The sequence below is a fragment of the Dreissena polymorpha genome, chromosome 4, assembly GCF_020536995.1.
Source record: "Dreissena polymorpha isolate Duluth1 chromosome 4, UMN_Dpol_1.0, whole genome shotgun sequence".
NCBI classification, from domain to species: Eukaryota; Metazoa; Mollusca; class Bivalvia; order Myida; family Dreissenidae; genus Dreissena; species Dreissena polymorpha.
This window is the reverse complement of record NC_068358.1, coordinates 78,651,553-78,679,191: the sequence shown is the minus strand read 5'-3', so window position 1 is coordinate 78,679,191 and position 27,639 is coordinate 78,651,553. Positions and strand designations below refer to the sequence as shown.

The 27,639-nt window shown below is 36.3% G+C and overlaps 1 protein-coding gene across 1 annotated transcript in view; it reads left to right on the top strand.

The window, feature by feature from the left end:
• LOC127876649 (SH2 domain-containing adapter protein D-like) overlaps positions 1-27,639 on the top strand; it is a 61,111-nt gene that overhangs the window by 10,517 nt on the left and 22,955 nt on the right. Inside the window, exons 2-3 of the mRNA XM_052421982.1 lie at positions 15,328-15,509; positions 16,137-16,272. Coding sequence (XP_052277942.1) covers positions 15,328-15,509; positions 16,137-16,272 — 318 coding nt within the window. The remainder of the gene's footprint in view (positions 1-15,327; positions 15,510-16,136; positions 16,273-27,639) is intronic.

The window sequence follows — 27,639 nt, the reverse complement described above, 5'->3', positions numbered from 1 at the left end:
CGGATCATATCTTCAAATGTCCTTCCATGAACAATCACATCATCGAGATAGATTAAACACACCTTCCAATTCAAACCAGCCAACACTGCTTCCATCAATCGTTCAAATGTTGCCGGGGCATTGCAGAGGCCAAACGGCATCACTCGGAATTCAAATAGCCCCATCCTTGAAGCAAATGCCGTTTTCGGTCTATCATGTTCTTCAACTTCGACTTGCCAGTAGCCGGAATTTAAATCCAGGCAACAGAACCATACAGCGCCTGCCAGTTGCTGTAAGGAATCATCAATCCGAGGCAAAGGGTAGGAATCCTTTATGGTAACATCGTTAAGCTTCTGATAATCTACACAGAAACGTTTCGTACCATCCTTTTTGGAGACCATCACAATGCCACTAGCCCAAGGACTGGTCGATTTTTGAATAACCCCTTTTTAGCTCATCTATTTTTTGAAAAAAAAATATGAGCTATTGTCATCACCTTGGCGTCGGCGTTGGCGTCTAGTTAAGTTTTGCGTTTAGGTCCACTTTTCTCAGAAAGTATCAATGCTATTGCATTCAAACTTGGTACACTTACTTACTATCATGAGAGGACTGGGCAGGCAAAGTTAGATAACTCTGGCCTGCAATTTGACAGAATTATGTGCCCTTTTTATACTTAGAAAATTGAAAATTTTGGTTAAGTTTTGCGTTTAGGTCCACTTTTCTCAGAAAGTATCAATGCTATTGCATTCAAACTTGGTACACTTACTAACTATCATGAGGGGACTGGGCAGGCAAAGTTAGATAACTCTGGCGTGCATTTTCACAGAATTATGTGCCCTTTTTATACTTAGAAAATTGAAAATTTTGTTTAAGTTTTGTGTTTAGGTCCATTTTATTCCGTAAGTATCAAAGCTATTGCTTTCATACTTGCAACACTTACTAACTATCATAAGGAGACTGTGCAGGCAAAGTAATGTAACTCTGACTGGCATTTTGACAGAATTATGGGCCCTTTTTAAACTTAGAAAATTGAAAATTTGGTTAAGTTTTGTGTTTAGGTCCACTTTATTCCTACAGTATCAAAGCTATTGCTTTCATACTTGCAACACTTATTAACTATCATAAGGGGACTGTGCAGGCAAAGTTATGTAACTCTGACTGGCATTTGGACGGAATTACGGGCCCTTTATACTTAGAAAATTGAAAATTTGGTTAAGTTTTGTGTTTTGGTCCACTTTACCCCTAAAGTATCATAGATATTGCTTTCATACTTGGAACACTCGCAAACTATCATAAGGGTACAGTAAAAGGACAAGTTGCATAACTCTGGTTGTCATTTTTACGGAATTATGGCCCTTTTTTGACTTAGAAACTTTGAATATATGGTTAAATTTTGTGTTTCGATCCACTTTACTTCTTAACTATCAAGGCTATTGCTTTTAAACTTCAAATACTTTCATGCTATCATGAGGTTACTGTACCTGGCAAGTTGAATTTTACCTTCACCTTTGAATGACCTTGACTCTCAAGGTCAAATTATTAAATTTTGCTAAAATTGCCATCACTTCTTTATTTATGATTAGATTTGATTGATACTTTGACAAAACTACTCTTACCTGACATACCACAATAGACTCCACCCAAACCATCCCCCGTGCCCTCCCCCCCACCACCCCCCCTCCCCGAATCCCCCCTACCCTATTTTTTTTTTTTTTAAGATCTCACAAATGACCACCACACCCTCACACTATACCCCCCCCCAACCCCACCCCCCCCCCACCCCACCCACCCCAATTTTATTTTTTTTTGAAACGGTTAAAAAACACAAATATTTATTTTTATTATTTTATGTTTGAAATACCGTCCAACCATCGCACCCAAGAATCCCAACCTCCCCCCACCCGAATCCCCCCCCCCCAATTATTATTTATTAATTTTTTTAAGATCATCTCACAAATGACCACCACACCCTCACACTATACCCCCCCCCACCCCCCCCCCCACCCCAAAATTTCATTTTTTTGAAACAGTTAAAAAAAAACAAATATTTATTTTTATTATTATGCCCCCCTTTGAAGAAGAGGGGGTATATTGCTTTGCTCATGTCGGTCGGTCTGTCGGTCCGTCCACCAGGTGGTTGTCAGACGATAACTCAAGAACGCTTGGGCCTAGGATCATGAAACTTCATAGGTACATTGATCATGACTCGCAGATGACCCCTGTTGATTTTGAGGTCACTAGGTCAAAGGTCAAGGTCACGGTGACCCGAAATAGTAAAATGGTTTCCGGATGATAACTCAAGAACGCTTAGGCCTAGGATCATGAAACTTAAGAGGTAGATTGATCATGACTCGCAGATGACCCCTATTGATTTTAAGGTCACTAGGTCAGAGGTCAAGGTCACAGTGACCCGAAATAGTAAATGGTTTCCGGATGATAACTCAAAAACTCTTAGGCCTAGGATCATGAAACTTGATAGGTAGATTGATCATGACTCGCAGATGACCCCTATTGATTTTCAGGTCACTAGGTCAAAGGTCAAGGTCACAGTGACCCGAAATAGTAAAATGGTTTCCGGATGATAACTCAAGAACGCTTAGGCCTAGGATCATGAAACTTGATAGGTAGATTGATCATGACTCGCAGATGACCCCTATTGATTTTCAGGTCACTAGGTCAAAGGTCAAGGTCACGATGACCCGAAATAGTAAAATGGTTTCCGGATGATAACTGAAGAACGCTTATTCCTAGGATCATGAAACTTGATAGGTAGATTGATCATGACTCGCAGATGACCCCTATTGATTTTCAGGTCACTAGGTCAAAGGTCAAGGTCATGGTGACCCGAAATAGTAAAATGGTGTCCGGATGATAACTCAAGAATGCTTATGGCTAGGATCATGAAACTTCATAGGTACATTGATCGTGACTCCCAGATGACCCCTATAGATTTTCAGGTCACTAGGTCAAAGGTCAAGGTCACAGTGACAAAAAACATATTCACACAATGGCTCTCACTACAACGGAGAGCCCATATGGGGGGCATGCATGTTTTACAAACAGTCCTTGTTTTATGTTTGAAATACCGTCCAACCATAGCACCCAAGAATCCCCCCCCCCCCCCCCCCCCCCCCCCGATTTTTTTTTTGCATTTTTTTTGCATTTTATTCGGCATTTTTGGAAAATAATGTAATAAATGTCCACACACCCACACTATACACCCCTCTTCACTCCACCCCTCCCTCCTTTGTGATTGAAAATGAGAGTCCCTTCACCTTTAAAAAGAAAATAGATGAGCGGTCTGCATCCACAAGGCGGTGCTCTTGTTGAAGCATGTCCTCAATCTGCGAATCAATCTCTTCGTTCATATGAAACGGTGGTCTTCGTAACGGCTGCTTTATGGAATGAGCATCACCGGTGTTTATCTTATGCCTCACTATGCCGGTCCTCCCTATGTCATAATCTGTCTCTGAAAAGGTTGATGCGTGCTTCACCAACAGCTTTGCTACCTGTCGACATTGATTTTTATCCATACCTTGGACTGTTTTCTGGTACAGGTCTTTTAGATGCTCAGGTACAGGTCCCTCGGAAGACACAGCTTGCATATACCCGTGTTGCAGACTCACTGAAGTCATTTGAGCGATACTTGTACCCTTGTGTAGCATATGATTTTGCAGAGTGATATTCATTATTTGCACCGGCATTTTTGAAGCTCCTTCCACCAGTGACCTTGCTACCAAGCTTTCCCTCTACACGCTAACTTCTGCGAGGGTTCCACCAGGAAAGGGCCTGTATACATCTTCTTGTAGTCTGGAACGCTCGCCATAACAATCACTTCCGACCTTGCGGGTATTGAAATGTCCTCGCATATACTTATTCTAAAACATACCCGCGCAGGAAAATGCTCTAGTGGGCAGCGCCTATTTCGGATTGTAATGCTTCGGTCAAGAATATCTATTCTACAACTGTATGCTTCCAAAAAGTCAAGACCAAGAATAAAGTCGTTTTCTATTTTGGCCACTGAAGCATTCATCACGAAACTTTCTTTGTCAATCGAAAATTCCAGCCTAGTCTTCCCCTTCACACATAGGGCTTCACCGGATGCCACTACCAACACATGTCCATACTCTTCTAGAGGTATCTGTTCCTTGCGTTCCATCTTTTCCCACACGTGAGACGACAACACTGTCAATATGGCACCAGTATCAACGAGTGCTGGCAAAGTCCATTGTCTGCATTGGACTGTGAGATACAAACCTGCGTCGATTGCATTAGCTTGGGTCTTGAAGTCTCCTGGCTTCCCTGAAGTCGTCTTTCCTGTATCACAGGGCCTATCTGGCTTCCTTGAAGCCGCTTTATCTCCATTCTGATGCCCACGTCTATTCTCTGGACACTGTCTCCTCAGTTGGAACTTTGAGCCGCAGGTATAACACCGTCGCTCCATGACGCTTGACCCTGAACCAAATCTGGGTTTTGAAGTTTCTGCGGTGCCCATGAACTGATTTAGTTGTTTGTTGAGCATGTCAACCATCTTTTGAAGCTCTTTGAGTTGCTCCATTGGCTTATTGCCATCGGTAGCTAACGCAGACACATTGCCGTCGGACTTTGCTCTTTCTGCCCCATTAAAGGCTTCGAGCTCCACAGCGTGCCTGATGGCATCATTGAGGCTTACTGGTCCGGCCTGTTTGATGCGTAGTCTCATGTCCGCACTATGAAGAGCATCAAGAAACTGTTCTTTGGCCAATGTTTCTTTCAGTTCTGCCGGTGCAGAGGGGTATGCCAGGTTGGTTAACCGTCGAATGTCTTGCCCCAACTCTCCCAAGGTCTCTGATGCTTTTTGTCTGCGATCGCGTAACTGCATTCTGTACAATTCCGTCTGGTTAGGAGGCGTAAAACGTTCTTCTAGGGCTTGCAACAGTGAATCATAATCTCTGGAATTGTGTGCAAGGTTTCCCAATATCCCTTGCGCTTGGCCACGCAACGTCACTGCCAAATACAATCCCTTGTCGTTGTAGTCCAATTGATTAACCTCAGCGCACGTCTCAAAGTGCGCTCTATAATCATGCCACGATGATTGGCCATCATACGTAGCTGCCTCAGTGCTCCAGCTAGGATTTGAAAAGGGCAGGGTGGCTTTTTTGTCAAATGGGCACTTTCGACAAGCAGTATTTTGTGAAAAGGGCACTTTTGACGCGCAGTATTTTGTGAAAAGGGCATGTTCGAGCTTGTGGGTGGTTTCTGGAATGCTTTCTATTGCATGTTAATTTATATGTTATAAATAATTGTATTATTCCCATTATTATTAAACCATTCAAATATAATGTCTACAATGAGAATTAAACTAATTACAATGTAATAAGAGATTTATGAATTATAATATTAAAAAAAAAAAAAAAAAAAAAATTTTTTTGGGGGGGGGGGGCAGGGCGGAGGTTCGGGGGGGGGGGGCAGGGCGGAGGTTCGGGAGGGCAGGGCGTGGCGCCCTTCGATTTAGGCCTAGCTGGAGCACTGTGCCTTCACGGAAGCTGAAGGCTTCAATGAAGTCTTCTTTCTTGTTGTTACATTTTCTCCGGGAAAAAATAACTTTGATTGAGGCTTAGGTGTCTCTGTTTCTAGACCAGGAGTAGAGAAGCGAGTCCGGATTTTGTCACGCTCTAATATATCAAGTTCCTTCTCCTAAGTCAACGTTTCACACTTTGCAATGAGGGCTTCATTTTCCCGCTTCAACCGCTCCATTGCTTCAAGAAGACTTGCGTCACCACCTTGAGCCATTTTGAGGCCTGGGCTTGACAGGTTAGAACTGTCAATAGGTTTCTGTACCCTATCCCACTGCTGCCACCAATTATGTAGAGCGAGCCGCCGACTTCCTGAGGCCGCCACCGAGCGCTGTGTGCGCGGCCTCACAATGACGATGTGCCTTCCCAAACCCTCGGAAGGCCGATTACAAATAACAATGAATTAAAACTAATTTTTCTCAGGCTACCTGCCTTATGATTGGAAAATGAAGAGTAATTGAGTCGCCTTAAATATTTACACTGCGACGTACAGGGAACTCTTGTTCTAACGGAGCTTCTGTCTTCCACAATTTCCAGCTTCAATGAAGGTATAACTCCACGACCTGCAAGCCCTCGGTTATCTTCCGCCACCGCGCTTTTGTCGTCGCTAATCCTCTGTACTTCTACAATAGGCACTCTGCAGCCCGGGCAGCACCGTTTGAAGCTTGCAGCTAACGTAATTTCCCAAATGCTACAGACCTATTATTTTGTACTATACCTTCTACTTGAGATCTTGTTCTGCTCGGCATCCTCAAGAGAATTGACTAACTTGCCTATTTGCAAGCCTTTATATACTGGCGAACAGAGCGCCACCTAGCCAACGGAAAAACACGATCCAGAAACTACCGACGTTTCCGAAAGCCTTTCGTAATAAACGGAATTTACCGATCACATATTTCTTTAGTGTTAACATAAATTCATATGATTTTGCATCAAAGATATTACATACTACATTGGTGAAGTATCTAGCAACATAAATTATGTTTTACGAGAGTTTATTCATGGTAATTAATCAAAAATATAGCCTACTTCGTGAGTGGAAGTCAGTTCATCCAAGTTATATAAATTGACAAATTTAAGACTAAGGGAAGTAACCAATGAAGCCTAAGACAATTGAAGGGAAGTTACTAACCGTTTCTATTAAGGTCGATTTGTCTCGAAACCGTTCGTTACAGAAGATTCATCCCACTAATATCTTGGACAAGTTAAAAAATGATGTCGGTTGGTTGAAAAACATGGCCGCCAGGCCGGGCAGGTCATTTTTCCATATAGGCCTATGGCTATAGTAAAAGCTTAACACTCTAGAGGCCACATTTATTTTCCGATATTCATGAAACTTGCTCAGAAGATTTTTCCCAATGATATCTTGGATGAGTTCAGAAATGGTTACCTTTGCTTGAAAAACATTGCCGCCAAGGGGCGGGGCATTTTTCCTTATATGGCTATATATTGCTTTACCGGTAGTAAAATTTTAATTACACTCTAGAGGCCACATTTATTGTCCAATCTTCATGAAACTTCATCCCAAAAATATCTTGGACGATTTCGAAAATGATGCTGGTTGGTTGAAAAACATGGCTGCCAGAGGGTGGGGCATTTTTCATTATATGGCCATAGTAAAACCTTGTTAACACTCTAGAGGCCACATTTATTTTCCCATCTTCATGAAACTGGTCATTTGTCCCAATGATATCTTGGATGGGTTTGAAAATGTTAACTTTTGCTTGAAAAACATGTCTGCCACGGGGCGGGGCATTTTTCCCTTTTTCAGTGAAATCTTGTTAACACATTTTTTGTCCAATCTTCATGAAACTTGGTCAGAAGATTCATCCCAATAATATCTTGGACGAGATCAGAAATGATGCCCTTTGGTTGAAAAAGATGGCCGCCAGGGGGCGGGGTATTTTCCTAATATGGCTATAGTAAAACCTTGTTAAAACTCTAGAGGCCACATTTATTGTCCATCTTCATGAAATACGGTCAGAAGATTTGTTTTATTGTTATCATGGATGAGTTTGAAATGGTTATGTTTGCTTGAAAAACATGGCTGCCAAGGGGCGGGGCATTTTTCTTTATTTGGCTATATATGGCTATAGTAAAATCTTGTTAACACTCTAGAGGCCACATTTATAGTCCCATCTTCATGAAACTCAGTCAGAAGATTCATCACAATAATATCTTGGACGAGTTCAAAAATGATGCCGGTTGGTTGAAAAACATGGCCATCTTGGGAGCGGGGCATTTTTCCTTATATGGCTAAAGTAAAACTTTGTTAACACTCTAGAGGTCACATTTATTTTCCAATCATCATGAAACTTGGTAAGAAGATTTGTCCCAATGATATCTTGGATGAGTTTGAAAATGGTTTTGGTTTCTTTAAAAACATGGCCACCGGAGTTGGGGCATTTTTATGCCCCCGGATCGATAGATCAGGGGTATATTGTTTTTGTCCTGTCTGCTGTCATTTTGTCCAAAACTTTAACCTTGGTTAAGTTTGATAACTTTTGCAATATTGAACAAACCAACTTGATATTTACCATGCATGTGTATCTCATGGAGCTGCTCATTTTGAGTGGTGAAAAGTCAAGGTCATCCTTCAAGGTCAAAGGTCAAATATCATTGGTTTTTTATGCCCTCGGATCGAATGATTGGGGTTTATTATTTTTAGCCTGTCTGTCTGTCATTCTGTTCCAAAACTTTAACCTTGGTTAAAGTCAAGGTTAAAATTTTGCAATAACTTTTTTAATATTGAACACAGCAACTTCATATTTTGCGTGCATGTGTATCTTGTGGAGCTGCACATTTTGAGTGATGAAAGGTTAACCTTCAAGGTCAAAGGTCAAAGAATAAAAAACAAACATAAATTTTCATAACTTTTTATGCCCCTGAATCAAATGATCGGAGGCATATTGTTTTTGGCCTGACTGTCTGTCATTTCTGTCATTCTGTCCCAAAACTTGAACCTTACAGTAAAGTTTTGCAATAACTTTTGAAATATTGAACATAGCAACTTGATATTTGGCATGCATGTATATCTCATGGGGCTGCACATTTTGAGTGGTGAAAGGTCAAGGTTATCATTCAGGTCAAAGGTATAAAAAAAATAGGGGCGCATTAGTGGGCATTGTGTTTCTGACAAACACATCTCTTGTTCCTTATATGTCTATATATGGCTTTAGTAAAACCTTGTTAACACTCTAGAGGCCACATTTATTGCTCAATCTTCATGAAATTTGGTCAGAAGATTGGTCTTAATGATATATTGGATGAGTTTGAAAATAATTATGTTTGCTTGAAAAACATGGCTTTCAAGGGGCGGGGCATTTTTCCTTAAATGGCTTTAGTAAAATCTTGTTAACACTCTAGAGGCCACATTTACTGTCCGGGCTTCATGAAACTTGGTCAGAAGATTCATCTTGATAATATATTGGAAGAGTTCAAAAATGATGCAGGTTGGTTGAAAAACATGGCTGCAAGGGGACGGGGCATTTTTCCTAATATTGTTATAGTAAAACCTTGTTTACACTCTAGAGGCCACATTTATTTTCCGATATATTCATGAACCTTGGTCAGAAGATTTGTCCCAATAATATCATGTTATCTCAGGTGAGCGGCTTTGAGCCTTTCAGGCCCGCTTGTTTAATGTTCTATTGACTTTTCATTTCTTGTACCTTCAATGTTTGTTGATCTTTCTGTTTCTACCTTCTTTGCATCCTTAATTCTCTCTCTGTATCCATTTTCAATTTCTTGGGGTTTCACCAACAATAAATTTCATGTTCAACACTCAGTTATTAAACTGATAAGAAATGTATGCAGAAATCAAACACTACTCTTACATTCACTTGTGTGTGCAATATTCTTTGCACTGTATTAAACAAAACGTTTCATTCAACATAATTATGTTTATAGTATTTGTTCACATCCAATAACTCTAGATACAATTTCATTATGTCAATCAGTAATATTGTTCACTTGATGATAATATTACTTTCAATGCATTAATTCACAACTAGAACTCAATAATGTTCACCAAATGTCTATTTCACTTTGAGTGCCAATTTAGTTTTATAACACTTTGGAAAACACACACTCCAAATTCATTAACCTTCAAATTCTCAATTCATAACTTCTGTTTTACAACAGTTGCCTTTCTGATCAACTCAAAATTATTCAATTTAATAATACACTAAATCACTAATTTCAATAGTGACAAATAAACCTAATTCAATTGTTATCACCTATGCATACCGTAGGTTTCCACGTATAGCGCGCAGTTTTTTACCTCCAAAAATCAAATTAAAAAGTTGATGCGCGTTATACATTGATACAACGCTATCCTGGCTGCTAAATTGGTAAAAATATGTTGTGTAATCGTAAATAATCAAAATGGCCGCCATGTTTTTTTTCCAGAAAACCACCACCCTATAATCTTACTGACTGAGGGGCCATTGTCGAAACAACCATAAGTCGCTACTGGTAGGTATGAACGCTGTAGAAGAAGTTTTGTCAAAATAAATTTGTTTGAATAAACTTGCGGACATTTCTTTGTTTGTGTTTTAACACTTCCTTTTCGATGAATTCCGATGGGGATTGTTGTCGAGAGCAGGCAAAGGTAGGTGCGAACGAGGTCTTTTTACGGGTAACGGTAGGTGTGAAAGGGGATCATTTTGCACTTCGTAATTGGCAGATGATATTGAGTAATATGTGCCACGACTTGTGACAATATGCAATTGCATTTTGTGTGTATAAATATTCAACGTTCAACTGTGGTGTTTCAAACTATCGTTAGCAATCGCCTGAACTACAACACAGAGAGATATTGACATCGTCCTTCGCCCGCATACCTCAACAATTGTATCCCTGTCTTCTATGCGTAATTCAAATTTACCGGTAATGCCCACGCTTTCCCCGAGGAAAAATCACACGATGTACACTAATTCTTATTTTCTCACGTTTTTCACGAAATGCACGTGGACTGTTAATCTTTTGCAAGAAAATTATAAAATTGTCAGAAAAGTATAGTGCTATGCAACCCCTGCTCCTAATCATAATGACGCTTCCTATTTTGAATGCTTAATTAAGCTTTCCAATGCCCCGGATTATTGGACTGTGTAATAGTAAAATGGCGGCCATTTTCGGTCCGATTTGGTGGTTTTATTGTCTTGAAATATTTTTTTCTCCTTTTTTGCATTTAAAAAACAGCCTGCGCGCTATACACGGGTGCGCGCTATACGTGGAAACCTACGGTATTGAATATATACTCACATGTCATACATGTATAACACAACATAACAACACATAATTGTACACATGGGAATAAATAATTACTGTAGCTTTTAGATTAAACTTAAGTCAAAATCTTAATGTTCAAGTTTTATCAAACTCAAAGTAAAAAATCTTAATAAATGTATTAGATTTATGAAACAATTGAACAATACAATTCAAATAAACTATTTACTAATGCACTCTCACACACATACAACCATACACATGCAATCACATAATGATTTAATTGTATTATACCATACAACTCAATCACTACATGCACAGATTCAGTTCCGCTATTTCTGGTCGGAAAAATACGCTTGTCAGTCGTATATAGTGTCAAGTGTAACTCACAAACCCTTGTTAATATTATTCCTAACAATGTATTTACAAATATACTCAATTAATTATTGCGCGATTCATTTGTCAGTAATCATATCAATTGATTATTCTAACGCACAAACACAAAATACACAAACCTAATGTGTACACTTTTAAATTGATAAATCAATTTATTTTTTCTTCCTGTTCGAATATGCAGTTAAAAGACGCGATTATTTTACCTTGCAAGGATTTAACTCACAACAGTAATTCTCAATGAAGTTAGATGAACAGTCAAATTTCAGTAAGAAATAATTCGGTTTTCACGATTTCCTTTTCAAAAAATTAAAATGATGAGTGAGCGTTGTTTCACAATTTTGTAACTTAGAAACAACTAAAGACAAATGTGATTTTATATTGATTGAAACTTTTAATAAGTGGTTAGTAAATCTATTGATTGTATAGATCCCAGATTATGACCTTTGAACTATCAACTGAGCTGTCTACGTGACTATCTGTGTTGTACTACTTTTTATGCCCCCTGCAGGGAGGCATATGGCATTTGAACTATCTGTCCGTCCGTCCGAAAACTTTAACAATGGCCATAACTTTTGCAATATTGAAGATAGCAACTTTATATTTGACATACATGTGTATTTCATGAAGCTGCACATTTTGAGTAGGTCAAGGTCATCCTTCAAGGTCACAGGTCAAAAAACAAAATCCAAGGGAAGTAACAAGCTTTAAAGGGAGATAATTTCTATTTTATATTATTTGGCAGGTTCAGATCATTTTCACAAAGGAAGTAATATTTTTTAAAGGTATATAATCTAAAACAAATTTTAAGGTCAAGATCATCCTTCAAGGTCAAAAGTAAAAAAATACAATCCAAGGGAAATAATAAGCTATAAAAGGGAGATAATTTCTAAACATGCCAAAAGATAATTAATAATTGAAATTTTATTTCAAAGCGGCGCAATAGGGGGCATTGTGTTTCTGACAAACACAATAATCTCTTGTAAGTCCCCAACCGGTTTCAACGGAGGGGACTTAAGGTTTGCGCTCCATCTGTCAGTCAGTTTGTTAGTCAGTCTATCAGACTGTCTGTCTGTCACACTTTTCTGGATCCTGCGATAACTTTAAAAGTTCTTAATATTTTTTCATGAAACTTGACACATGGATAGATGTCAATATGGACATTATGCACGTCATTTCATTTCGTTCCAACGTCAAAAATTCTGGTTGCTATGGCAACAAATAGACTAGAAATACTGCTGAAATGGTGGTTTCTGGATCCTGCGATAACTTTTAAAGTTCTTAATATTTTTTCATGAAACTTTAAACATAGATAGATGGCAATATGGACATTATGCATGTCATTTCATTTTGTTCCTATGTAAAAAATTCTGGTTGCTATGGCAACAAATATATTTTTTTAAATCTGAAATTGGTGGAATTTCTGACAATGGTGGAGCCGGTAGGTGACTTATATTGCTTGACAATAGTCTTGTTGTACCTATATTTGTACCGATAAGGTTATCTGAAATAGAAACAATTGATACATGCAGTTAGATATATAATCAATAAATATCATGTTTACAGATTTTTCTTAACGTTTAAACAAAATGAAATAAACAAAACGTTACCGTTTAAACGGTATCCCAATGTCCGTTAAAAAAGAAACATTACCATTGCATTTCCAAACTGAAAATAGTAATTATTTCCGGAAGTAATATTCAGTGCATATCCCATTTGCGCAATGACGTCAGATTAAAACCATAAAATATTGTGAAACAGACCATCCATATCACCTATTGTGTATTTGTCATTCTATATAAACAATTTAAAGAATGCCGAAAGTAATGTAAAATTGATGAAAAATACTGTTTCCGAAAATGACACTCGGAAAAAAAAGCACGTATTTTGCACATGAAATACAATGTGCATATCGTTTGACTGCAGAAAATAAAAAACCAGTCATCTAGCAAAAACGTAATCAATATATAATTTGGTTAAAATATTAATTTTCAACATGCTACCGCAGTGTTTTACTTTGCCAATCATTCACTTAAACATTTCATATGCACTGTTTCGTTGCCAAGTTGAAAAATTTTCGGAAAGTAGCGAAGATTTTCGTAAGTCTCCGTTCATGTCTGCGCTAACCAATCAGAAATAAATTACTGCCGAATTCGGTATCCAGGATTTATCGCAAGTACCCGGATTTCGCAGTTCGTCATCGATATACTATGACGGCTAGTCGGCTACGTTATTTGCACCCCAATATTTATTATATTGATATTGACTGTCGTTTAAACGTTAACTGTTTTGGTAAACGTTTTTGAGCAAAACATGAAACGCGACTGTTTACACGTTTATCAAGATACCATTAATAATCAAAATAATATACTAGTATGTTTGCATTCAAATTAAAATACATATTAATAATGACCAGTATTGCATGGCGTTGAGAATATTAACAAAGATATTTTAATAAATAAGTAATAAACTTAACCGTAACTCAGGATTGTAAAATAATAATACAAACAATTGACGAAGAAAATAAAAGATTTAAATTAGTAACCTGCAGGAATATAAAATATCATAAACAAATAATATGTCTCATCCCAAACCGTAATGGTCGTCTGAAACAACTTTCAACAAGCAAACTGAATATTGGAGGGAAAGTGAATGATTGGATGTTACATGCACGTGTTATTAGAATAGGTTAGAATTAACTGTAGGATAACTATAAAACAACTAAGGCTACAGTTTATATTTCATATAAGAACTAACTAAAACTACTCAACACTAATAAACACAAAGTGTTTAAATTATTAACTAAATTTTTTTTTATACCCTGTGACACTCTAGTCATCAAATTTCTTTAAATTCAATACTATTGTCTTTTTGGTAATATACAAAATTATCCAGATCACAAAATTGTTCTGCTTGAATTTCATTATCATGCTCCAGGCCATAGGCGCTTGATGTCAATGTTTTATTATTTTTTTATATATATTTTTTTTATTATTTTGTTTTTAGTTACCCGTTGTTTATTATAATGCATACACATACTAAGAAGACGTTTTGTCTGTAGATTTTCATTGATTTAGTATGTGTATGCATTATAATAAACAACGGGTAACTAAAAACAAAATAATAATTAAAAAAATAATAAAAAATAAAACATTGACATTGAGCACCTTATAATGCTCCAGGCTACAATCCATGATAAATCTGTGTTATAGAATAACAAAAGTCATATATATGTTTAATTTAAAATCTGAGTTGCATGATTATATTTATAATTGTTATACTAGTTTTCCAGTGAAAGCATGTCAGAGTCACATACTAAGGCTGAATGGGTCAAGTTCCCCACAAGTTCCCCATGGATGCTACTTCCCCGTACCCCGGGTACTTTGAGGTTTACTTCACCGTACACCAATTTCCAAATGATACTTTTGGTTACCCCGATATACTAACTGTCGTATTTAAAAAAAATCCTACCCAATTTTTATCGTACCCAAATTGTTTTTCATCCCCCAATTTTTTTTTTGACATAATTTTTTTGTCCCCAAAACTTTCGTATCCAAATTTTTTTTCGTACCCAAATTTTTGTTGCCATATTTTTTTCGTACCCAAAATTTTCATACCAAATTTTTTTCATACCCAAATTTCTTTTCGTACCCAAATTTCTTTTCGTACCAAAGTTGGCATAATTTGTTTGGTACCCAAAATTTTCATACCAAATTTTTTTTTCGTACCCAAAATTTTCGTACTCACATTTTTTTCATACCGAAAATGTTGGGTACGAACAAAATGTGGGTACGAAAAAATAAGGCAAACAAAATGGGTATGAAACAAAATTTGGGTACGAAAAAAATTGGAAACGATAAAAGCTTTGGGTACAATAAAATATTTGGGTACGAAAAAACATTTGGGTACCAAAAAAATTGGGTACAAACAATTTTGGGTACGAATTTTTTTATTAGGAAAGATGGGGTACCTGTAAGTATACCAGGGTACCCAAAAGTATCTTTTGAAAATCGGTGTACGGTGAAGTATACTTCAAAGTACCCGGGGTATGGGGAAGAAGTACCCGTGGGGAACTTGACCCATTCAGCCATACTGAGACTTGTGTTCCTTTATTGACCTTGTTGAACATTTATCCATGCAATATAATTGCCTACTGGTATTTATGTTCCAGCATATTCCAAAATGGCATAAAAAGAGGACATCGGGAGGCTTTAGAAGGAGGTCAGATCAATCAAGTTTGAACCCATCAAAAGGAATCTATGATGAAATGGGCCAAGAGAATTCTGCAGTCTACATGGAATTCGAACAGGACGGCTCCCATTCCTCACATGCCAGTTTTGATCCACATGTCAGGTATTCTGTAGCCTATCCGTACATTTTGGCATGCATTTTTGTGCGTGAATATAGTTGCCCTTTAAGATGCAAAGACACACACAACCGCTGTCATTCAAAGCTATTGGATCACATTGCACAAATAATAATGCACAATGTCTTATTTTGTAGTCTGCCAAGGTCTGCTGGTGGGACTGGGCAAGCTGAGATTTTGACAAAAGCCATTTTTATGTGGCGGTTATTGTTATTGCACACTCTTCTGTGTATAAAAGCAACAGGTCATATGCGTACAGGGCTGCTTGTACTCCATAAAGTGATTCCACTAGGATGCCATTGATAAAAGGCATAAACAGGGTGGATGGCAAAACTCCTTGTTGGAATTTTCGGGTCAGAATTACTTTTTGCCCACAAAAACTGTCTACCAAGACACTGACTCTTATTCTTATTGAGATTACTTAGAAATGGAAAATTTAAATAATTGTTATTTTGAAATATCTGTTTCAGTCCGGGAAAAGACAAGCTTTGACTGTAAATGCATGTAGCTCTAGCAATATTCTCAGAACAATGTGGATTATTGATGGTAGATGAAAGCACAATATAATAATTTTTAGCTTGTGTAAATTTACGCTTTTTTCTTCTGGTTCCCAGGTCAGGTGTTGACATGATTGATGGGGCTGGGCTAGTTGGGCAAGGCCCGAGTACCGACGAGTCATCGGTATACTCCTACGCAGCAGATCCAGATGTAGGCATTGCAGAGGTCCAACGGAGGCATCCAAAAACTCAGGTTTGACCTGCATGTATGATTATTATTAAGTCCAAAAACTTACAAGCAATATAAAGCTTGTAAATTTTATAAACTCCTCTGGACATGATCAGACTTGTATTTGTTACTCACTCCTCTTAACATAAACTAGCTTAGACTTGTATGCCTTATTGCCTCCCATGAACATAAAGTAGATTACACATGATAACAGAATTAACTCCCCTGAACATAAACTATATTTGACTGCTAATTGTAGGTAACTCCCTGAAATACAAACTGGATTAATCATGTTATCATTAATAACCCTTTGCACTATCTAAACTTTCAGAGTTTAAAGAGAGAAACTGCCCATGAAATTAACTAGATTAGACTTGTAATTTTTCTTAACTCCACTCCACATCAATTAGATTTTACTTGTATTCGTTATCAACTCCATACATAAGACTGGTTACATTCAACTGGTTAACCTTTTTTTACCATATCACCATAAACAAGGTTAGACTCGTAATGGCTATTATCTTCTCTGCACATAAATTAGAGTTGACTTGTTATCATAATTAACTCCCCTGAATATGAATTTTAATAATCTTAGTTCCCTGAACATAAAGTGTGATTCTTTATAATGAGCCTTTTACTTTTCTTTTTTTAAAAGAACACAATTATATGATGTTTCAAATTTTAAATATGTTGATAAATGTGCTGGTAAACTTATTGTCAAAATGAAAATGTACTTGTTTTTTTTATATATAAACATGTTAACCATTTTCTCATTCCTGCTGCTCATAAATTAATAATTTCTTTGGTTTATCCTATTATTAATAAAATGTGATTAAAACACAAAATATTGTTTTTGCGTATTGTAGTCGAGCGCTGAATGCAATTTTGTCATACCCAGTGTAGGAGGGACCTGGATTATTTCCTCATTTTGTTGAAACATTTTGAAGTTATTTTACCATTTACTTTAGGTATTGTTAGTATTCATTGTCAACTCTCAACTGTTACTATGAGAAGATGTTGAAGATGATGTGAAATATATATAAGCAGTGAAATCTTGTGGCCCAGCTTGTATTCTCAGTGTTTCATTTATCAAAATGTTTTAATTTGATTAACAACATGTATCAGCTTGTTTACCTGGTAACATAAGCTGTTTATAAACAGTTGATAATAAAATGAAGCTCTAGTATAAAAATAAGAAAAATTTCATTTTGAAAAAAAAAAGATTATTTTTGCATTAATACTATTTTTATTTGTATGGTACTAATGAAATATATAGCTTGGCCACTGTAATGATAAGGATAATTATTTTAATAGTCAAAGTTTTGCAGGCCAAAGTCAAACTTTATCTAGCAATAGCTTACAGAGATATAGTTTTGTTAACAAGCTAAACAGATCCAACCTTTTATGTATTTTGTATTGCATTTGTTAACTTTACAGTCTGCACCCATTCAATACATGTGTTGTAATATTGTATTGATTTAGGTCATAAAAGGTACATCGTTTTGCTTAAATGGCACAGGCTTGAAAGTATAATGACACTTTTGTATAATTTTCTAAATCCAAAGAATATCATGGGTGTTGTTACACTAGTTCCAGTTATAAAGCTAAGTGCCCAAGGGGTGCCTGTAGGGTGATGTATGTCATCCATTAGTGTCGGAGATGCATGTTTGAAGGTTTTCCTCTAACATCTCATCCAGGTTTAATGCTACTTCAAAAATCTTCTCTAAAACCACAAGGGTCAGGAGCTTCAATATTTGTTTGTCTAGTTGTCATGTGCTTTATTGTCCCCTACCGGTGAAACCGGAGGGGACCTATGGTTTGCGCTCTGTCTCTCTGTCTGTCAGTCTGTCCTTCACACTTTTATGGACCCTGCGATAACTTTAAAAGTTCTTCATATTTTTTCATGAAACTTGAAACATGGATAGATGGCAATATGGAGATTATGCACGTCATTTCATTTTGTTCCTACGTCAATAATTCTGGTTGCTATGGCAACAAATAAAAATAAATAAAAAATTACTGACAATGGTGGAGTTTCACCGGTAGGGGACAATATTGCTTGGCAATCTCTTGTTTGTTATGGTATTGGTTTGGTTAATGGTGTACGTTGTTTTAATGCTTATGATCCTGAATATAATGACTGTGAAGGTGATGATCAAGGTGTTGGTGATATTAATGGTATTGATTCTTATGATGATTATGATGATGATGATGAAGATGGTGATACTGATGATGATGATGACGATGACGACGATCATCATCATCATCATCATCATCATCATGATGTTGATGATGGTGGTGGTGGATGTGGTGGTGGTGGTGATGATGATGAGGACAAAAAGGAGGAGGAGGAGGATGTAACATAGTTATTGATACACAATAAACGTAGACAAGTTCATTTTAGTTTTCATTGCAATTGTTGATTAATCTTTAACACAAACGCTCTCAAATATTTGTAAAATATTCCAAACCACAAGATGTATGTGGCTGCCTTATAGTGGCCCTGTGGCAAAAACAAAATATATGACCCTAATGTCTGGCTGTGTGCCTAATGTACTGTTCTTCCCTATTGAAAATCAATAAATAAATATAGATTGGAACACTCAACAGTGCAATTTCTGACGGGAACATGTGTGCAAAATCACGTGCCCAAAAACTAACGTTCTATGACGCATGCAACGAACGTATGTGGACGTTAGCCTGCCATTTACATGAGATCATACAACAATCAATGCTTACCCAAGACATGTCTAATCAGCCAAACAAGCAATGGGCAATTAACTTGGTGCGTTCTCCTCTTCTAGTTTGACGTAAGCATATGCTGTCTGTTTGCATATCTATTTAGGTAGACACGATATTGAATTTGATGCAAAATAAACATAAATTAATACTATTCTAAGTAATATATCTTAGGCAATATGTTACACCCCTCACTCTCATCAAAAACAGATTTCATATTGTATAATTTAAAATCTTTAGGAAATCAAATTCTAAATTACAAGGTATCAAACGATGTCGTTTATAACCTAACAAAATACATATACCCATAATTTGTATAATGAGATTTTACGAGTGTTTTTGCTTAAATAAATGAGTGTAGGTAATTTTAAAGTCAATCGAAATGGAGAAGAACAACATCACAGGTCCAATTGCCTTGATCGTTTTGCCAGCTGTACGCCGGGAGTTGCAGATGGAACATCAAAATGTCTATCCCTGTGAATATGTTGTTGCTGTTAGGTTAGGTTGAAACAAGCAATGGGCAATTAACTTGGTGCTTTCTCCTCATCTAGTTTGACGTTAGCATATGGTTTCTGTTTGCATATTATTTTATAGGTAGACACAAATTGGCATTCAAGAAGAACATAAGTGGCGTGTAACCTGCGTGGGGTTCACCTTTCTTTTACGAAACAAAAAAATCACTAACTAACTATTCTTTTCAGCAGGGAAACCCTAAACCTCTTTGTAAGATCAGGTATTGAGGCAACTTACACAGAGTGTGCCAGTATTTTCCATTCTTACTGCCATAACAGATCTTGGCCCACACTTTGTTCTTTTGTCACGTATTTTCACGACCTTCAAATTTTTTATTCGACCTCTAAAGTTTCGTACTTGTACGATACCTGAAGACAATTATGTCTGCATATACTCTGTGTGTGTTGGGGCTATTGCTCATCCCTCTTCATATTACAAGTGAAGACCCTGCATCTAGTTACATGAAAAATATTCATGAAGTGACAGACCTATCTCACAGTCACAGTCTTTGGTTAAACTTTGCTAAACAGATACCGACAAAGCAGGCAGTTGCTTTATTGAACCAATTTTTCCAGTTATTTAACCTTCATAACCCAAATCCAAATCTTAAGTTGTATTTCGGGCTGTGTTCAGGTCTGCTCACTAGAAAAAAGAGGCAACTTTTTGGCAGGAACCGTCTCACTTTATTCTACTTATGTGTATTACTCATCCTATTAGGAAATAATACAGAATCAAATCCAGGTCCAGTTAGTTCAGACTTATGTGGCACTTGCAATTTAGCAGTTAAATGGCATCCAGATAGAGGAGTCTTTTGTGAAGACTGTAATGCATGGTTTCATGCAGAATGTCAGGGCATGAGTTCACTTACATATCAGTATCATTGTGATCACTCAAATGAACCGTGGCAATGTACAAACTGTGGCGTATTTCATTTTAACTCTACTTTCTTTGATCACACAAAGTCTATGCAATCAGATCATTCAGTATCACATATCAGTACAGACAACTCATCCGTCCTTACATGTATGCAATCCCCAGGCTCCGGGCAGCAAGCACCCTTACACTGTAGCACACCAGTCAGTAAACAAACATGCATAACTACAAACTCTCAATCTATGAGACACAACAAATTACCTACTCACAAATCACAGTATGTACAACACTTAAAAATTGTGACTGTAAATTGTCAGTCTGTTAAGAAGAAAAATTTAGCTTTCCAATCCATGCTAGCTACTGTAAAACCTGATGTTGTTCTGGGTAATGAATCATGGCTCAAGCCTAAAATAAAAAATTCAGAAGTGTTTCCATCTGATTACGATGTTTACAGATATGATCGAAAAGGTCGGACAGGAGGCGGGGTTTTTGTACTGGTTTCAAATAAGTTTAGAAGTCATGCTCCCGTGGAATTAAAATCTTCATCTGAAATTATTTGGGTAAATATAAAGCAAAATGGTAAAAAAGACCTGTTGGTCTGCTGGCATACCGACCTGACAGGGATTTTACATGTAAAGACGAGTTGGATCGTACCATCAGTCTGACTGATAAATTAAATAGTACAACCCTAATTGGGGGCGATTTATACCATGGGGAAATCAATTGGAAAAATAAAACTGTAGACTCTAATGCTTCACACCCAGAAGAATGTAACAAAATTTTAAACTTTGCAGATACTCATTCATTAAACCAAAAAGTTGATGAACCAACAAGACTATCTGATACCACAAAGAAATGTCTTGACCTGTTTTTCTTGTCTAATCCTTCTTTAGCCGAAACAGTTAAGGTCATTCCTTTTTAGTGATCACTGCATTCCTTTTGTTGATATTTTATCCTCTGCTAGAATAAATCGTAAAGAGAAACGAAAAATATTTATGTCTGACAAGGCTAACTGGTTGGAAATCATAACTGGTTTAATAAATTTTATAAATGTAAACAATATTAATGATATGAATGTCCAGAAGCTTTGTGACAATTTCAAGGTCTGTCTAATAACACACTTGTTGAAAAATACATACCAACTAAAACTGTTTCTGGCAAGCAGCATCTACCATGGCTGAATTCTGACATTAAAAAGCTAATGAAAAAACATGACCGGACTTATAGCACAATGAAAAAGACTAAAAATTACACTTTGCTTACAAAAATTAAGAAGATCGGATCATTAATACAAAAGAAAATTCGTAACTCTTACTGGGACTACATGAACAACATAATATGTGATGAAACAGAACATAAACATGGGACAACTAAATGTTTTTGGGGGTTCATAAAAAGCTTAAAAAATGACTTATGTGGTGTAGCACCCTTTAGGGATGATGGGGTCTTAAAATCTAACCCCAAGGAAAAAGCTGAAGTCTTAAATAAACAATGTTCTTCTGTTTTACTAATGACACAAACAGCTCATATCCAGATCTTGGTAATAGCCCGTATAAAAACATGCCATCAATTAATATTACGGTAAATGGTGTTAAGAAACTCCTTACAAGGCCGCAGGACCAGACCAAATCAAACTCAGAATCTTACGGGAATGTGCAAATGAAATTGCACCTATTTTAACAATTCTTGTTAACAAATCACTTATTTCTGGTTCTGTCCCTTCTGACTGGTTCATGGCTTTTGTAGCTCCTATTTTTATAAAAAGTGAAAAGTACCAAGCTAGTAATTATAGACCAGTCTCATTAACATGTATTGCTTGTAAATTGCTGGAGCATATCGTTGTTAGTAACATCTTAGACCATTTTGACAACTTTAATATCCTGGTGGACAACCAACATGGCTTTCGAGCCCGGCGGTCTTGCAAAACCCAACTTGTGGGTTTTATCCATGACTTAGCTTCTACCATGCAGAGAGACCAGATGGATGTTGCCATCATGGATTTTAGAAAAGCCTTCGATGTTGTACATCACGGTAGATTGTTGCTGAAACTAGCCCATTATGGCATCACGGGCACTACACACTCTTGGATTAAAGCTTTTCTTGGTTACCGTAGTCAACAGGTTGTTGTAGATGGGGCAACTTCCACCATGGCCCCTCTAATTTCTGGTGTACCCCAGGGATCAGTTCTTGGGCCTCTTCTGTTTCTGCTCTACATTAATGATCTACCTTCGTCTGTGAAGTCAAGCGTCCGTCTATTTGCGGATGACTGTGTCATGTACAGATCCATAAAAACTTTGGCTGACACAATTCAGTTTCAGAGAGATCTAGATAGTCTATCATTGTGGGAGCTGAAATGGAAGATGTCTTTTAACATAGAAAAATGTCATATCATGCATGTTACGAGAAGCCGTAAACCATTAAAAACAGCCTACACTCTTCACAATCAACCTCCTCTGTTGTAAACCAAGCCACTTATCTTGGCGTTGAAGTAAGCTCAACTTTAAACTGGTCACCTCAGGTAAATAAAATAAGTAGTAAAGCAATCCAGAGCTTAGGATTCTTAAAACGAAACATTCATTCTTCTAAAATGGAAACTAAGGCAGCGGCATATAACAGCATTATTAGACCATCCTCGGAATATTGCTCTAGTGTGTGGGACCCTTACCATCAGAAAGATATTGATAAAATTGAAAATGTTCAGCGTCAAGATTTGTAATGAATAAGTACAGCAAGACACCGGGCACGGTCACAAATATAATTAAGGATTTGAATTTTAAAACATTGCAATCAAGAAGACAACAAGCTAGACTCATTTTGTTCTATAAAATAGTATATAATCATGTTGACGTCAATCCCCTTCACTATCTCACTCCATACATTAGACACTCATGCCATCACCATCACATGGCATACCAAATACCATCAAGTACAGCTGATTACCAAAAATTTTCTTTCTTTCCAAGAACAGTTGTACAGTGGAACACACTTCCATCTTATGTAGTCAGCGCTGATACGATCCCTGGATTTAAATCAGTGCTGTCTACATCAGTGTTCCTTCCTTAGATCACATGTTTCTGCTTTTATCCTGTTTTTAACTCGACTAATATTCTCACCACATGCACAGTTGTATATGTATATATTTAAGTCTTAAGGGCTTAAGGTGTTAGGTTTTGCACCTTTTTTTATCACTGTTGATAGGATTTTCCTGAGTGGATTGAGTAACTCGGGGAAACCTATCAATCTATTTCTTTTTAACCCCCCACGCATGGCCATAATGTATCAGTATTGAACATAGCCATTATTATAAAAGAAGAAGAAGAAAGAATAATAATTGAACTTTATGCAAAATAAACATAAATGAATAATAATCCTTAGTAATATATCCCGGGCAATATGTGAAAATGAAATGGAGGAGGAGGATGAAAGGAAGAGGACCAGGATGATGACAATAACTATGATGATGTAAGTGTTAGTGATGATGATGAAAGTGCTAGTGATGATGATAAAAGTGCTTGTGGTGGTGATGAAAGTGATGATGATACTGATGGTAAAGGTAATGATGGTGAAGATAGTTGTTATAGTAGTGATGGTTGTGTCCTTGACAATGATCATGATGATAAAGATGAATGTGACAGTGATGATCATTGATAAGATTGATGTTTATAAAGATATTAAATGTTTGTCTTATGTTGTTGATTATAAACACAATCATGGTGAACATGATCTTATGTAATTACCGGCAAAGGTGTGGTATAATTCATATCAATCAATCTAAGTGGTAAATCTTGTATTGAGATGTTCCATCACTGTTCATTAATGACAGCCATCTAATTTTGCCCTTAGGCTATGCAATGGTCATGCATGCTTGGTACGACTTTTCATTGAAGTTGGTGACTAAATGACATTTTTCATGTTCACTGTAGTTTGATTCGCTGATTTGACTCTGTTTGTGTCAATGTTATTCAGTTCCTTGTGTTGAGGGATACTCAAAATAGCAATTGTATCAGTAAGTTTATGTACTGTTTTTATTTTTTTATTTGTGTGTTTATGAAATGGGATGCTCCACATTTTATGTCAAATATAATAAAATAAAACAGGTTAACGTATTATGTATCTTCGAATTAATTTGTACCAGTAAAATGATAAACAAATATTTGTGTGATCCTAATCTTCGGCCTTGATTTTACAAAGACTTATTATAGTCTCCGTTAATTTTATGTTAATTGTTCTTTTTCTAGACTATATTTAAGCAGTCCAAACACTGGTTAATTACCTAGTTGATATACTTGAAACATGTTCAAAATTAAATGTTACCAGTTTAAATTGCTTTTGGATGAGCCAGGTTTTTGCAATAAACTTAATAGAATACTATATAAAATATTAATGTGAAGATTATGAAATGTATGTGTTTTTAAATTATAAACATAAACAATTCATTTAATGAGTTTGGTAAGTTTCTTATTTAAAAAGTTAAGAGATAATTACTTCTTAAAGGGATCTTTTCACGGTTTGGTAAATTGACAAAATTGAAAAAAGTTGTTTCAAATTAGCAAATTTTCGTTTTAGTTATGATACTTGTGAGGAAACAGTATTACTGAACCTTTACCATAGTCCAATATAGCCATTTTATGTATCTTTTGACGATTTGAAAACCTTAAAATTATAAAGCGTTGCAACGCGAAACAATTGAATAATTTGGAGAGTTCTGTTGTTGTCGTTTAAATTTACGAAACTACGAAGATTGCTTATATAACGTATAAAATACTTAAACTGTGTATACACGGTGGAATAGCCGAGGGGGCTAAAGCGTTTTTACTTCAGACTAACTCCAGGACTCCGGGGGTCACTGGTTCGAGCACTGGTACCGGCTACTTTTTTTTTCCTTTTTTTATTTTATTCTTGATTTTTTAACTGGAGCTTTTAAGATCCAATGTTAACATTTATCAATATAAAGCATTTAATGACAAATCAAAATATGCCAAAATCTGTGAAAAGGCCCCTTTAAATAAGGAAAAAAAATTGCTTAAACCAGTTACCTAAAACCAGTTATTGTTACATCACAACAGTTACATAATATTGATTTTACAGTAAAACATTTGCCCAGGAACAAAAATACATAATATATTATCTCAAATTCTGTTGGTATTCCTTCAACTTCAAACAATGAGCCCATACCAAACATGCAGTGCCTTATAAATCTCAAATGTGTCTGGTGGTGTTGTTTTCTTTATACTCGTAATACAAAATATTCTCTAATTCTACTATAGAGATACCAGTGCAATTTACTAGGTTATGTGTAACAGACATGTTAACTATTTTATGACAGAATGAAAAATAGTGTATATTTGTCATTTGAACAATCAGCACTAAACAGGTGCTATTTTCTAAAAGTCAATGTGCATCTTTTAAAATGAAACTGTTTTCAAACAAGAAACGTATTTAAGACAGACCAATATTTATTGAACAGCATTGCAATTAATTTTGAGAAGTCTGTTTTTTGCAATAATAATGCATAATTATCAAATTTATAATAATGCAGATTGTTCGATCGCCACTTATAAAACGCGATTGAACGCGAAATTCTTCAAGCAGTATTAGTAAACTGTTTTCTCAAAATAGAATTTTACTTAAACTCAGACCTATATTTATGTTCAGGAATTAAACAAGTTCGTATATGGTCCCACGTTTTCACCAAATCAAATCGTAATTAAAAAAATAACGAAAGGAAACTTGTTAATGAACTTTTAAGGAAAAAACACACACAAAAAAGATCACATGTGCGTATTTATTTCAAATAATAATAACCACACCTTTCAGTAGGAATTCAAATACAGTATTCATGCTATTGACAGCTGAAACTTGAGTGGTATGGGTAATTTTCTGTCAAATTATAAGATTTCATGTATCAAGTAATTTGATTTTATGCAAGGATGTTAAACCTTGTAGATTATAAATCATATAGTAGAGAAGTTAACAATAGGACAAATATTTGAAATTCCTACTAAATGAAATCGCATTCCAAATATTTCAAAGAACATTGAAATACATATTAAGTTTAAATATAAATGTATGAAATATTGAACACTTTTGAATGAACGACAGGACTCATGGAAAAGAGTTATTTTTAGCTCACCTGTCACGAAGTGACATGGTGAGCTTATATGAACTGTGTGATGTCCGGCGTCTGTTGTGTGTGCGTGGGTCCGTCCGTCAACAATTTGTTTGTGTAGACAGTAGAGGTCACAGTTTTCATCCAATCTTTATGAAATTTGGTCAGAATGTTTATCTTGATGAAATCTGGGTTGGGATTGTATTTGGGTCATCTGGGATCAAAAACTAGGTCACTAGGTCAAAAACTAGGTCACATAATAGGTCAAATAATAGAAAAACCTTGTGTACACAATAGAGGTCACTGTGAGTTTTCATCCAATCTTCATGAAATTTGGTCAGAATGTTTGTCTTGATGAAATCTGGGTTGGGATTGTATTTGGGTCACCTGGGGTCAACAACTAGGGCAATAGGCCAAATATTAGAAAAACCTTGTGTAGGCAATAGAGGTCACAGTTTTCATCCAATCTTCATGAAATTTGGTCAGAATGTTTATCTTGATGAAAACTGGGTTGGGATTGTATTTGGTTAGTAAGGTGAGAGATTCAGGGCCATCACGGCCCTCTTGTTATTGTTTATTAATCCCCATGTTTATGTAACAGTTATTGATGGACTTCAAACAATATTATTGTAAGGTTGCTAAAAAAGAAACATCACATAATTCTATTTGGCATTGAATTCTACAGCAATATTATCTCAGTAAATGTCGGTAAAAAATACTCTTAGTCAGAGAAATCATAAAAATAGTGTAATTGTATATTTTCACTTTCAGGTATTATTCAGGTATAACTTGTTTACAAAGAACTGCTGTTACTTAAATTCAGGTGAAATCCTTTATTTATACATATAATGTAATCTTGAGAAATACAACAATTGATTGTCAATAATGAAGTTAATCCTTTATTTTCTTTATTTAGAAAAGTCAAAACCTTCACGATGTATCTTACATTAAGCCTCACTCTGGGAAAATGAGGCTTAAGTTAATGTTTAAGATTAGCTTGTACAGTCTGCACAGGCTTATCAAAGACAACACTTTCCACTGGATTTTAGTGTAGACAAGACTTCCTTTAAACAAAAATTTCCATAAAAGCTGAAAGTGTTGTCCCTGATTAGCCTGTGGGGACTGCACAAGCTTACATGTATCTCTGACAATACTGT